Consider the following 13,410-nt stretch of genomic DNA (forward strand, 5'->3'; position numbering starts at 1 on the left):
CTGGGTCCCATGATGATGAAGGAGTTGGGAGAGCTGGGGGAAGTTTTCTGAATCGGGGATAGGCCAGGCTTCCCCCAGGAATGGAGGAGCCTGGCCCCCTTTGGGCCAAGACAGATGGGGAAGAAGAGACCCCAGTCGTCTGTGAGATGTCCGCGGAGCATCCCGAAATTGTGTCCCCAGCAGTGACTCTCCAGTCCTTCTGCAGTCCTGCCAGTAGGTGCCGTCAGTTTGCAACTTTTGGTTCTGTCCCTGCGGGGGTCAGCTTCTAGCCCCTCTGCCTCCCTCCTCTCACCTGGACAGTCTGCACTTGCAGAAGGTAAAAGATGGCCCAATCCCTGTGAAACTGAAGGACCTCTGTCCTGGAGGAGGAATCAGGAAGAGGGTCTCTGATCTACACTTCAGCTTGGCTACCCTGCAGCTTTCTAGGCCAAGCCAGAAAAATCCACAGCAGGTCACCAATTATGCCTGGACAGGAGCCCTTATCCTGAAATCAGGTCCAGGATAGCAGAAACTTTGGGGGAGGGTGGGGAGGGAGGACCCGAGAGACCATCTAGGAGAGGAGTCCCTGCTCCAAATACTACTCTAGAACCCCTCCTAACCCTGCAGGATTGAGGCAAGGCGCATACACGCACCAACAGGATCTCACAGAGGCCCAGCCAACCCTGACACTAGCCCAAATAGCACTGCTGGGTGAATTAGAAAAGGCACCCCTGTTCTCAAAACCATTGAGTGCCATCTGCTGGAAGACAGTCACAACAACTATACAAGTCTACAATGACTACAAGAGAAACGGTGCCCCTGGAGTTGTGCAATGCACACTTTGCCTTTGAGAGTGGCAATCTCCTCAGCCAATTTGGGGCAGTAGAAGCAAACATCCAGGAAGGAGCAAGAGTCTGGGTATCTCCCTCTCCAGGTGGGAGTTCTGTTGACTTCATCCTGGGTAAGCCAGACGGGACAGGGCCTCCAATGAGCCGCCGAGGAGGCTGGGGGCCGGAGCAGGTTGGAAGAGGCAAGTGAGGAGAGAGCCCATTAACTTCTTAGGGCCGTCAGAACCTTCTGGGCCCCTTTTCCCCTCCTCCCCGGACCAGTTCTCCAGCGGCTGAGACGAGAAGCCCTTGAGTGGGGTGGAAAGGACTCTCTCCGGCCAGGGAGACTGAATTTCGGACTCGGGAGTTGGGGCCAGGAGGTCGCCGCGCCCTCAGCGTGTGGGACCGCGGGCCATCTCAGGGGTCCGGGGGAGAATCCTCCAAGGTCGGGGGTGGGGGAACCGAGGAGCAGCGCCTTCGCTTTTCCTCACCCTTCGCTGCCCCCCGGGGCCCCAGTTCGGAAGCGCTCTCGGCCCCTGCCGTGGCTTCCAAACTGCGCCGCTTCCTCCTGCGGCAGAAAAGGACTTTCAGATGTTGCAGCGGCGGCGGCGACTTAGGACAGCGCCCCCTCCCCCTAACAGCCGCCTCTTCGTCTCCCTCTCCCCTGCCCCTCCCCCACCACTGGGACGGCGCTGGGGGTGTGGCCAGGGGCCCGTATAAAGTCCGGGGGAGCCGGTCCCGGGCAGCCGCTCAGCCCCCTGCCCCCCAACCGCCCGCCGCCTGGGCCGGGCCGAGGATGCGGCGCAGCGCCTCGGCGGCCAGGCTCTCTCCCCTCCGGCCAGCTTGCTAACTTCCTCGGCTCCGTCCTTGTCCGCCAGCGGGGGCCACCGCGTGTCCCCGCGTCCTCCGAGTCGGGTCCTCCAGGCGCGCCGGGCGCTGCCCCTGTGTGTCTCCCGCTGCCAGCCCGCGCCCCGTCCCCGTTCGGTCATGCTGTCCCTCTGCCTCGTGGCCGCGCTGCTGCTGGCCGCCGGGCCCGGGCCGAGCCTGGGCGACGAAGCCATCCACTGCCCGCCCTGCTCCGAGGAGAAGCTGGCGCGCTGCCGCCCCCCCGTGGGCTGCGAGGAGCTGGTGCGAGAGCCGGGCTGCGGCTGTTGCGCCACTTGCGCCCTGGGCAAAGGGATGCCCTGTGGGGTGTACACCCCCCGCTGCGGCTCCGGCCTGCGCTGCTACCCGCCCCGGGGCGTGGAGAAGCCCCTGCACACGCTGGTGCACGGACAAGGCGTGTGCATGGAGCTGGCAGAGATCGAGGCCATCCAGGAAAGCCTGCAGCCCTCTGGTAAGGTGCCCCTGCCCTTGCATGCCCTCCCTGGGGTCCTGCCCTCCCAGAAGCCCCCTTTCCCATTCGGGTTGGCCCGGAAGGCTCTTGAAAATCCTCTGTGAGTTGAGCAGAAGACAGGTACGTGGCAGGGCCCAACTGGCATGGGACAGGGTCAGCCAAGGAAACTGCTATCAAGTCCCTGGGCAGCCTGTTGCCACCATCACGGAGGAGGATTCTGTGCCATTGCTCCATCTGAAGGGTACCTATTTGGGAAGAGAGTCTCAATGGTAGTCCTGGATGCTGCTGTAAGGGTGGAAAGTTAAGTGACCTGGTCCAGCCAGCAGCCGCAGCCTGCAAGTGAGGGGCCAGATACCTGGGGGATGGGGATGGTGGCCTGGAGACTTTCAGTTCCTGATCCAGTGACCTTCCCTCGCTCTGGACTCAGCTTGAAGCCCCAGGAGTCTGAGAACCCCGGGCTTGGACTTTTGACATTGACGTGGGATGGAGCAGGACATGCAAATTAGAGAGGTTTTGATGGTGAGGGGGCATCAGAGTAGCCCTTCCCCAAAGTCCCAGGCCAGCTCACCTAGCTTTTTTAGAGGTATTGGGAAGACAGGGTTCTCCTCCTGCCCTGGTACACAGGCACCCTGCTTCTTGCTCCTGGCAGGTGCCATCTGAGGTGGCAGAAGAGAAGCAAGTCTTGGTTCTCAGCCCAGAGCTGCAGAAACCTAACGGGATAGGGAGCAGGGATGGACGGTCGGGGTGGCGGGGGTGGGGAGAGAGAGATCGAGAGAGAGAAGTTTAGAAGGCCCTCTCCAGAGAGATTTAGAAGGCCCTCATTCTTACACTTTCTCTTTTCCTATATCTCGGTGAGACTTTCAGTTTCTTCTAATAACCTTTCTCAGTCTCTCTCCTTCTTCCTCTTATTCTTTTGTTCTTTCCTGCTGCATCTCTCAACCTCTAGTTTCACTAACAACATTCTCAAATTCTCCTTTCATCATTATCTCCTGTCCGTTATCAGCTTCTTTCTCCTTATCTTATTCCTTTTCCTGTTTTTGTTGCTCTGCTTCGCTCACTTTCATCTCAGTCTCTTTCTGTTGCCCTTTCTCTCGTCTCTGTCACCATTTCTCTCTCCGTCTCTGTTCCTGTCTTTCTCTGTTACTTTTGGAACCTCTGCCTGCCTTTCTCTCCCTCTGCCTCCGTTTCCTGTTCCCTCTCTGACTCTTTTGCTCTCCCGGTGCCTCTGTCAGTGTCTGTCTCTTTTCCTGGTGCTTGAAGCTTCCATTGTTGCAGTCCGGATGCTGGGAGTGCGGCCCCAAGCTTCCTGCCCTGGGTCCCAGGCCGCTCCACTTCCTCAATCCTCTGCAGCTTGTTAGCCAGAGGAGAGCAGGATGCAGGGAAAACAGGAAGGAGGTGGACCCCAGGGGTCTGGGCCTCGGGCCTCTCTGCCCTTCCTGCTCCTGGGCAGTGAGAGATAGGTCAGCAGAAAACATTCTAGGAGAAATGCCAGCCTGGCACCCAGCACATCTGGGAAGCCGTGGGGGGGAGTCTTGGGGTGTAAGTCGCTGATCCTGGGGTACAGATGCCAGTGCCAGCGGGGAGGAGGGTTCTGGTGCTAGACCATACTGGGAGTGAGGGCTGAGCTCTTGGGCTCCCTGGGTACAACAGGTCCACTTTCCCTTTGCATCTTCATCCTCCACCCGCCAGCGGGTGTCTGGCCACAGATTAGGCTGGTGAGCTTCTCCTCTCTCACCAACTTGAACCTGAGGCTGAAGAGAAGAGCCCTTAGCCCCTTCTTTCCTGGCTAGGTAGGAACAGCCCATCCCGTAGTGCAGAAAACTGTTCCCCTAGAAGATTTGGGGAGGCATGGCGTGAACCGATTGTGAGTGCCCTGTGGACATCATATCCACCGGCCTCGACAGGCAGCTTTAGGTCCTCTTTAGATTATAGGGCCCGGCTCTCTCAACCCCTCTCCTCCTTCCCTCCTTGCCTTGGCCTCCATCCTTGCAGGGCAGGCAGAAATCGGGAGAGGGAAAGGGGAGGTGAGGGGACCCTGGGGCACTAGGTCCCCACTCAGTAAGCTGTGTCCTTGACTTTTTACCTCCCAGTCATCCCAGAAGTACCCTTGCCCCAGCCCAGGCCATACCACACCATGTGAAAAGCGCCCCCTAGGGTTGTGTGGCAACCCTGCAGGGTGTCTGGTGAGATCTGGAGGCCAGAGCTTGGTCCCTCTCCCTGCTGTCCTCCTGAGCCTTCCACTGTCAATACGCCACTGTCCCTGTTATGTCCCAAGGCTTTAACTTTCTTGCCTGGGTTTTGGCAGAGGTATCAGTTGAACTTTTCTTCCTGCCTGTTCCTCTTGGGGCTGAGCTTCAGCAGGTGACTGGGGGAGGGCAGCCTCCTCCCTTGGTCTGCTGTCGTCCAGAGGCTGACTCTTTGCTCAGGGGGGCAGGTCTCCCCACATCCCTCTCCATGCTCCCCTGCCTCCATCCTGTGCCATGACCCCCTGTCCCAGCTTTTTGAGCCAGGCCACTAGCGGTCCCAGCTTTTTGAGCCAGGAGTGGGGACACCTGCCTCAGAAATTCACGATCCTGATTCAGAGTACTGACCCTTGACTTGTGGAATCTGGGGGGGGGGGATGGTGGGAAGATCAGTGTTTGGACTGGGGTGATCTGAAGCTGTGCCCTGGGTCCCTCTGGGACAGCGTTAGGGAACATGCAGGCTGGGTTAATTTTTAGTCGACACAGCAAATATTGTCCCCTCTACTTCAATACTGGGAATCCAGTCACGTCATGGGAACAGGGCCTTCCCAGAAATTCTGTGCCTTGGGGGAGGGGGGAAGGAGGAGCATGCCTGCTTAACATTTTTCTTCAGTTTTGGCAAAGTCAGAATTATTGGTGCTTTGGGTATCAGGAGCCTTTCCATTTAAAGACATAGGAGCTGCAGAGATATGTTCTTCTCCTTTCCTCCAGCCATTCTGCTTCATTTCCTCATGTGTAAAAAGAGGGGACAACAGGACCCAACTTGTAGGCTTGGGGCATCTGGCATGGAGTAAGAGCTCAATGTTGGAGCAATGAGAGCTTGGTGATGAACAGAAAACCAAATGGATTTAAGTTGAAGCTTAGCTTCTCCCATGATGCTAGGGCTTTAGGGAGCAATGGGGCAAGTGAGCAAAGCTGAGAGACATGCAGAGGAGTGGAGGGAGGGGGTAGGGTGGAGGGGCCAGCTGTCCTTATCTGACACTTTGAGGCCAGCAGCCATGGCACGAGGGTGAGGGGGGTGCCCCCACTTTAACCAGACCTCAGAGAAAGGCCTGGTACCTGGCCGGGGGATCTTGGCTTCTCCAGTGAGAGTCCAGGCCTTTCTTGCAGGGCAGGTGGGTGACCCTCCAGCTCATGTCTAGGTGGCTGGGCCCACCTACCTCAGAGCCTCACCCTAGGCATCTTGAGCTGGGTGTGGGCTGGAGTGGAGGGGAAATCATGGGGATGAAATCGGGCAGCAAGAAAGAGGAAATCCTCTAGCTTTGACCATGAACTTTGCAGCCACTGTTGCCAAAGCTGTGGAGCCTCTTCTTTCTCTGGGTGCCTGCCCTTCCTCTGTGGCTGGAGCAGAGACCATGTTTACCCTGTGGTGGGACGTCATTGGCCTACTCCAGCAGGGCCAGATGAGGTGACCCAGCCTACCTGGGAAGCCCCACCTCCCAAACAGACCTTTCAGACGTAGGGATTCTGACCTTTGTTGGGGAAGTGAGGGGGAAGGTCTGACTCTGGCTCCTGCTCAGAGGGAAACCCACCAGGATCGTGGTTTTTCCAGAAGCACCACCTAGGTGAGCAGCACGATGTGGCTGACCTCCTGGGTGAGCAGAGAAGTAAGTAGCAAGCATTTAGCAGGTTGTAGAGGTGGGAAGATGAACTTTTTTTTTTTTTTTAGAGACTCAAGGCTACGAACTTTGCCCTCCTAAACCTAGTGCCTGGGGTGGATCCTGGGGTGGGGACTCAGTCTGCCAGTGAAACAAGGCTGGACAATGTAAAGTTACAGATTAAGTGGAAAGTCAACTGCCGGGATAGTCAGTGTGCTCTGCCCAGGGCAGGGTCAGGGTGCCAGGGTGCATGTGAGTGTGCACGTGTGGACCAGTGTGTGTCTGGACACGTGATTGTTTGTGTGTGTTTGTGATCCTTGAATCCCTGCCTCTGTCTGTGCTGATAGGGACATGCTGTGTACCCATGTCCCTGCAAGAGGCAGTATGGAGCCACTGTCCCCGTCTGCTGGGTTCTACTCTAAACGGCTAAGTGTGCTGGGCAGTGGGGAACCAAGGAGGCTGGGAGGCCAGGCAGGCAGCCGGCTCAGCTTTCCCCAGATAACGTCCCCCTCCCTCCCATGTGATGTGGGCCTGCCAACACAAAACAAGAGCTGTGTTCCAAGCTCACCCTATGCCTCACGCAGCCCCAGGGTTCAGTGAGTGGACCCAGTTGTTCTCCTTAATGGTGCTTCTTAAGTTAGGGGATAAACATTCCAAATATCCTTTAATAATCCCCTGAGTGTCTGTGTGAACTTCGACTCATGGGAACACAATGTTGGAAAGCAGTCAGACCTCTACTGCAGATCTTTCCAGGTCCTTGAGGCCTCTGCCACCCTGACTCGCCCCACCTCCAGGTCAGAGAGCTCTCTACCTCCTGAGGCAGCCCCCTGCATTAGAAAAACTCTTCCTAGGGAACCTAAAGAACATCTGGCCACTTATCAAGAGGCACAAGTGTCACTGTGCACAACTGTGCTTTCTTTTATGGTCATGAAAAGAAAGCAAACTCAAAGGAAAGACAGCGAAATGTCTCCAGGTCAAAGGGGGCCGTCGAGGTACTCTTGGGTTGTGGCAAATGACCCCTGGGATTCTTCCAGCCTTTCCAGGTAGAGCGGTGGCCCCTTTGTTCCCAGCTCAGCTTAGCCCCTGTGGTTCCAAGATTTGGTTTCAATTTTTTCCTGTCTTCTATTTCCTTTCTTTCTGATCGTCAGCTCCAGCCTAAACCCCCGCGAAGCTGAGTCCACCCACAAGTCTTGTGGCTTTGTGCAAGATGAGAGTGGTGTGTGTGGGGGTCACTGGCCAGCCTGGGCCTCCTTGGCCAGAAAGTTCCTTGGGAGGGTCTTCAGGGAGGAGCCTGGATCTCAGATCTTCTCTCTGGTTCCTGGCTGAGGGCTTGGAGTCTGACTTCTTATGGGCCCCTTTGCACAATCCTGGTCTTCTGAAATTGACCAGTCCCTTCTGCTGCTGCCCACACCGGCTGGGAAGTCTTTGTTGGTCTTTGTCTTCAAGGTTTCTCCTTGGTTGACCTTTGGAAACTTGTTGTCATCTTTTGGGACAGAAGTCCCCAACAGACTGTCCTTCTTGAGATGTTAAATACGTAGAAGGAAGGATTATATCTCTCTGCTCCATTTATTCCTTCCCTCTGGTTCTTTTCTCTAAGCCAGCCCTGCACCCGTGACAAAACCTTTTCCCATCCTTGGTGACTCAACTTTATAAATAACCTTTGGTGTGGAATCTTGACACAGACTTTTTGGGGGTCTAGATTCCTCCATGTCTGGCTTCTCTTTATCTATGTGCTTCACCCCCCCCCACACCCCCAGAACTAGGAGAATAAGAAGAGAACTAACCCCCACCCCCCCAACTAACTTTGGCTGAGCAGAAAAATACAATTTGACCCCAAGGCAGCTCTGGGACTGCTGCCATGCATGGAGGAACCTGCTAACTCCTCAGGAAAAAAAAAAAAAAAATCCTGACGCAAACCAGATGTAACCTTCTGTCCGGCTGCCAACATCTGGAATGCTGGCAGGGGCTTTGCACTCGAGCCGGCAGCAAGCTGCCAAGCCTGAGCATTTCAGAGGTGGCTCTGATGTGCAGAGAGATCTTGAGACCTCTTCCTCCAGCTCAGCTCCGCGTTCTGGTTTTGGCTGCCAGGATGGAGTAGCAGAGGTTACAGTTCTGGGACTTCTGGATGGGTTTTTTTCTTGAGTTCAGATAGAGCCTTTAAGAGATCCCAGGGAGAGGGTGGTGGTCCAGCCCACCCCCATCTCCAGATCCCAAGCGCCCTGGCTCTGGGCAGCTGATATGCACTTTGGATGAGGTCTGAAATCTAAGGATGGGAGACCTTGAAGTGGTGGGGTGGGGAGCTGCAGGAATGTGCAAGGGTGTTCTTTTGGTCCTGAGGGCCACACAGTGTCTCTCCCACACACACACACGCACACACTTTTCACATGCAAGCACACACACCCACTCCCACTTCTCCTCTCCAGCCAATGGAGAGAGCTTTTGGGCCACGTTTCTCATCACTCATGGAAACTTTGATTCTGGCCATTTGGAAGAGGGTCAGCAGAACTGACAGCCCTGGGGAACCCCTGGCTGGCTCAGCCAGACGCTGAAAGGAGCAGGAAAGGAGACAGGAAGAAAGAGCAGACGGAGAAGGGGGATGGTAGGGAGAGCTGAATGGAAGGGGGACATGAATGTGGGGCCCTTGGCCTGCCTCAGACCTCCCTGCAAGGCCCAGGGGACCCTCCTGCTGTTTGGGCGGCTGCAGCTGGTGACTCATCTGAGGACTGGACTGGGTGGAGTGAAGGAAAAATCAAGGTCTCCAAGAGGAATATTCTCCTGAGAAGATCCAGGGGAGCGGGGAGGAAACCAAGGTGCTGCTTTCATTTCTTCCTACCCCAGACCCCCTGCTCCTCCCCTGGTTCTTCCAGCACCAGGCTGGAGACTTCCCGAGGAGGAGAATGCAGATGGGAAGTCGCGTTGCTCTGCTGTCTTGCCCTTTATAAGCACTGACCTCTCCCCATCTTGCCTGACTGCAGACAAGGACGAGGGCGACCACCCCAACAACAGCTTCAGCCCCTGCAGCGCCCACGACCGCAAGTGCCTGCAGAAGCACTTGGCCAAAATTCGAGACCGGAGCACCAGTGGGGGCAAGATGAAGGTCATCGGGGCGCCCCGAGAGGAAGCCCGGCCTGTGGTGAGGACCACTGATCAAATGTGCACATGCATAGGCACACACCACCACCATCACCACCGCCACCACCAGATCCCAACAGTGTCCGTTCTGCAAGCATTCTTTGGCTGTCTGCTCTGTGCACCTTGTGTGCATCATCAGGACCCAGAAAAAAGTCCTCCCTCCTGTTGAAATTCCTTTCCGGCTCAGCAATTCTAGACACTGGGGACAGCTGAAGTTACTGTTAAATACTGAGACACTTCCATGCTGGTTGGTGAATAGCAGTTGCCCCAAACCCCCTGATGTTGCTTGGCTCTTCCCCTGGATTCCTCACCCCAGAGCTTCTCAGTAACTCGAGAGTTCAGGCTGGCCATAGTAAGGAGTCTTGGGACCTTGATCCAGGGTCTGGCTAATGTCTTTTCTGATGGGTGGTTCTGATGGATCCGTGCCTGGGTCTTACAAGTTGTTAATTATATGATTTCATCCTTCCGTCTTGTTTAGACATCATCCCCTTCCTGTCCTTCTCCATAGATTTCCTTTCCCCACTAGGTCCCTTCACGTCACACCCCTCCTTTTTAGAAGCTTTCTGGCTCGAGATCCTCTCCTAAATGTCCCCCTGTCCTGCCCGCCAGGGTCCCCTGAACCCGAGCCCCTCCTTTCATCTCTCTGGAGGCCTGCTTGGCCACCAGGCCTGAACCTTCCTTTCAGAGCCTGCAGTCCTGATCCGACCCTCAGCCCTGGTCCCCCTGCCTCTTCTGCTTCTGCTAAACAGTCTCATCTTCCCCTCCCCCAGCCCCAGGGCTCCTGCCAGAGTGAGCTGCACCGGGCGCTGGAGCGGCTGGCCGCCTCACAGAGCCGCACCCACGAAGACCTTTACATCATTCCCATCCCCAACTGCGACCGCAACGGCAACTTCCACCCCAAACAGGTGCGTCTCCGTCTCCGCCGGCTCGGCCCGGCCTCAGCTCTGGGATGTCTGGGATGGCAGTCTCAGGAAGGGGGAGGCTCCCTGGCCCCAAGCTCACCCCTTAGGCCCTCGCCAAACCACCCCCACCCTCAGACTCAGGATCTCAGTTCATTTTACCTATTCCCCCCTCAGATGAGTAGACTGAGGCCCAGGGAGGGGCAGAGGGCAGCCCGGAGTCACAGGGCAAGTTAAAGGCAGGCCAGTCATCCTGCCTCCCCGTCCAGGGCTCTTTCCATGGCCTCTGTGGCCACCATCTGTGAGGCAGGCCTGGCACCCCTGTCAGCCTCTGCCTCCCAACCCCTCCCCCTCTCCACCTTCATTCCTGTGAGTAGTTTTCCTTTGTCCCTGGATGTCTGAGGTGTCATCTGGGAATGGAGGGGCTAGGTCTTGAGGAGTTGCAGAGAAAACTCAACATGCCTTTTCCCCCAAGCTGAGTCAGCGAAGGACCTAGGGGTCAGCCAAGCTGGGGGGAGGCAGACCTGACAGCTGGGAAGCACTTCGGGTGGAGCAGAGGAAGGAAAGGGCAGGAGAGGAGACAGGGGTGTAGAAACCTCTAGGCCTCCTCACACCCTTGGAACGTGGGTTCCTCTGACAAGCCCCCAGGAAACTGGGATGGTCAGTGAGGCGGACCTGCTCCAGCTCCATCTCTGGCCTGTCAGAGTTGGGCTCCCCTGGGGTGGTGGCATATCTGGGCAGGGCAGTGGGCGGCCTCGTGCTGGATGAAGCCTGGATCTCCTCCAGCCCTCGTGGGCTTGGACACACATATTCCCCCACTTCATGCTCTACAGGCGAATCCACAAAGTGGACCGCCACTGGGCCAGAAGAGGCTTAGCTAGGAGGGGAAAGGCTGCCCCCGAGTCTGCACACCCCAGGATGGCATGAGGAGGTTATGAGGTGGGGTGCAATGGTGGAGAACCGGAAAGGTCCCCCGCCCCAAATCAGCGCCAAACCTTTCTCCAGCCTTCGTTCCAATACCAATTTTATCCTTGTCTCGATTTTTCTTTTTCCTTTTGTTTTTTTTGGCCAAGCCACATGGCTTCTGGGATCTTAGTTTGCTGACCTAGGATTGAATCTGGACCCCTGGCAGTGAACGTGCCGAGTCCTAACCACTGGATCGCCAGGGAACTAAAATTGATTATTAGTTATTAACCAGAGTTTACATTAGGGCTCACCCTGTGTGTTATATAGTTCTGTGTGTTTCCTTCCCATTTTTATTTGCTGAAAATTCTGACACTTGATCCTTTATCATCTGGCCAGTTCTGACCCTTGAGACAACCTTCACTTCAACTCTAATCCTGATTCTGAAATACACCTTTACCCCTCCCCTCCCCCCTCCCCTGTCTAAGCCTGACCCAAAATTTAGCCCAGCTGCTTTATTTGTTCTGACCTTGACCTCTATCTCTGTCCCAATTCCATTTTTGACGTGGGCTGTCAGCCTCACTCCACTCAAACTGTAGTCATAATTCCCAATTCGACCGCAACTCTTATCCTAATGCTACCCTAACTTCAATGTGGATAATCACAGTCTTAACCATAATCCTATTCTCGAAGCCTCAACACAGTCAGAACTCAAGCGAAAGCACAATCAGAACCCAAACCAAAAACTTCAAACTGGGCCCTAGCCTTTCACATTCAGCTGTACCTTTCAGCTCTGTGGATCCCGTCTCCCCTTCAGGGTGTCTACAGAACTTCCTCAAGGCTCTGTCTTCCCAAACTCTTTGGGCCTTTCCTTCTTGGCCACCTTCGCTCCACTCCAGAGAGCTCAGAGGACTCATGTCCAAGGGAGCCTCCACCCTCAGAGACCAGTTGGGAACCACTGTCTGATCTGGGGGCTGGGCTGGGATTGGGGGTGGCTGCCTGGGAACCTAACCTCTCATACCCTTGTCTTGGCAGTGCCACCCGGCCCTGGATGGGCAGCGCGGCAAGTGCTGGTGTGTGGACCGGAAGACGGGAGTGAAGCTTCCGGGGGGCCTGGAGCCGAAGGGGGAGCTGGACTGCCACCAGTTGGCTGACAGCTTCCGAGAGTGAGCCTGTCAGCAGGCAGGGGGCTCAGTGCCCCCTGCTGCCCCCTTCCCTGGAGGCTGCAGAGCTGACCTGGAGCCTAGGTCTGAGTCCTGGCTTTGCCTCTGGCCCAGAAGTTTCCCTCGGGGTGTGTCTGTGTGTATGTGTGTGTGCGTGTGTGTTAATGAGCCTGGGTATGCGCTTGGGGTGAGCCAAACCCTAGGGGTGTCCTCTATGGGCTTAGATAGCCCAAGAGAGCCCTGGTATGTTTCCAAATTGATCCTGGATTCATTCATCCATTCAGCCCTTCAGCCCTTCAGCCATCTATAAACACTTCTTGACCACATACTACATGCCAGCTCTAGTTTGCAGCCCTGGGGACTCATCTTGACTCCCTCTGATGTAGATATGTGGGGCCACCTCCTGCAAGGTGAGCCCAAGTCTGTGGGAGAAGAGAAGTCCCAGTTCCATTATCGGGGAGGAAAACAGACATGTACCTTGACCATTGTCCTCAGTCTAGACAGAAGGTCTAGTCCCTACCATAGGGAAGCTGAGGGGTAGCAGGAGACCCACTGAGACCCAATCCCAACACTGAAACCTGCCAGGCTCCCCTTTACTCCTCCCCAGGTCCTTCCAGCGGGAGGACCTGCAAGGGCAAGCCCACCTTGGCTTGATTGCCTGGCAACTGAGACCCTGCTCTGGGGAAGGGAAGAGGTCAGAGGAAGCCCTGCAGAGGGCTGGGGAGGTGGGGCCCATCTCTGAGCAATCAGAGCAGGAGGAAAGAATGTATGTGCCTGATGGAGAAAGGGATCGGCATGCTGGGAGGTGAGGGACTTATCTGGGGTGCTCCTTCCTCCTCCGTTTGTGGTCACAGACAGGAAGTCACAGGATGGCGCCATCCTTCAGTGGCTCACTGTCTGTGGCTCTGCCTTCCTCCCCGTGTCTCCTTCCCTGGATTTTCCTCCCCTATATTTCCCTACCCCTGGGCATTTTTTGGCTCAACTGGATGGACAGAGACTTAGGTACCTACCAGTTGGCCATGATGTCTTGTCTTTTTTTTTTTAACAAAACAGAACAAAACCAAAAAAACCCTAGACAATGGTGTTTGGTTGATTTATTTACAACTAAGAGACAGGGAATTACTAGGGATGGGAGAGCTGTCTTAGATGGTGAAAGGACTGCAAAGGGTCAGCCAGTTCACCCTCCTCTTCCCTGCAGCCTCTTCCTGGGAGGCCGCTGTGTCCCCAAAGTCTGTGCTGTCTGTGTACAGACTCCTGGTGGGTCAGTAATGGCTTCGGAAGGGAGGAAGCGAGCAGGGACAGCCTTGCTGGGCCAAAGCTATTTCTGAGA

The 13,410-nt window shown here is 55.8% G+C and overlaps 1 protein-coding gene across 1 annotated transcript; it reads left to right on the top strand.

The window, feature by feature from the left end:
* The first annotated feature begins 1,537 nt into the window (after positions 1-1,537).
* Positions 1,538-13,159, top strand: IGFBP4 (insulin like growth factor binding protein 4). The gene is made up of 4 exons (XM_005898040.3): positions 1,538-2,142; positions 8,959-9,116; positions 9,886-10,020; positions 11,953-13,159. Exons 1-4 carry the CDS (start codon positions 1,794-1,796, stop codon positions 12,085-12,087), a joined length of 777 nt encoding a protein of 258 aa, XP_005898102.1. The 5' UTR covers positions 1,538-1,793; the 3' UTR covers positions 12,088-13,159.
* Positions 13,160-13,410: the final 251 nt, after the last annotated feature.

The sequence above is a fragment of the Bos mutus genome, chromosome 19 (genome assembly GCF_027580195.1).
Source record: "Bos mutus isolate GX-2022 chromosome 19, NWIPB_WYAK_1.1, whole genome shotgun sequence".
Taxonomy (NCBI): Eukaryota; Metazoa; Chordata; class Mammalia; order Artiodactyla; family Bovidae; genus Bos; species Bos mutus.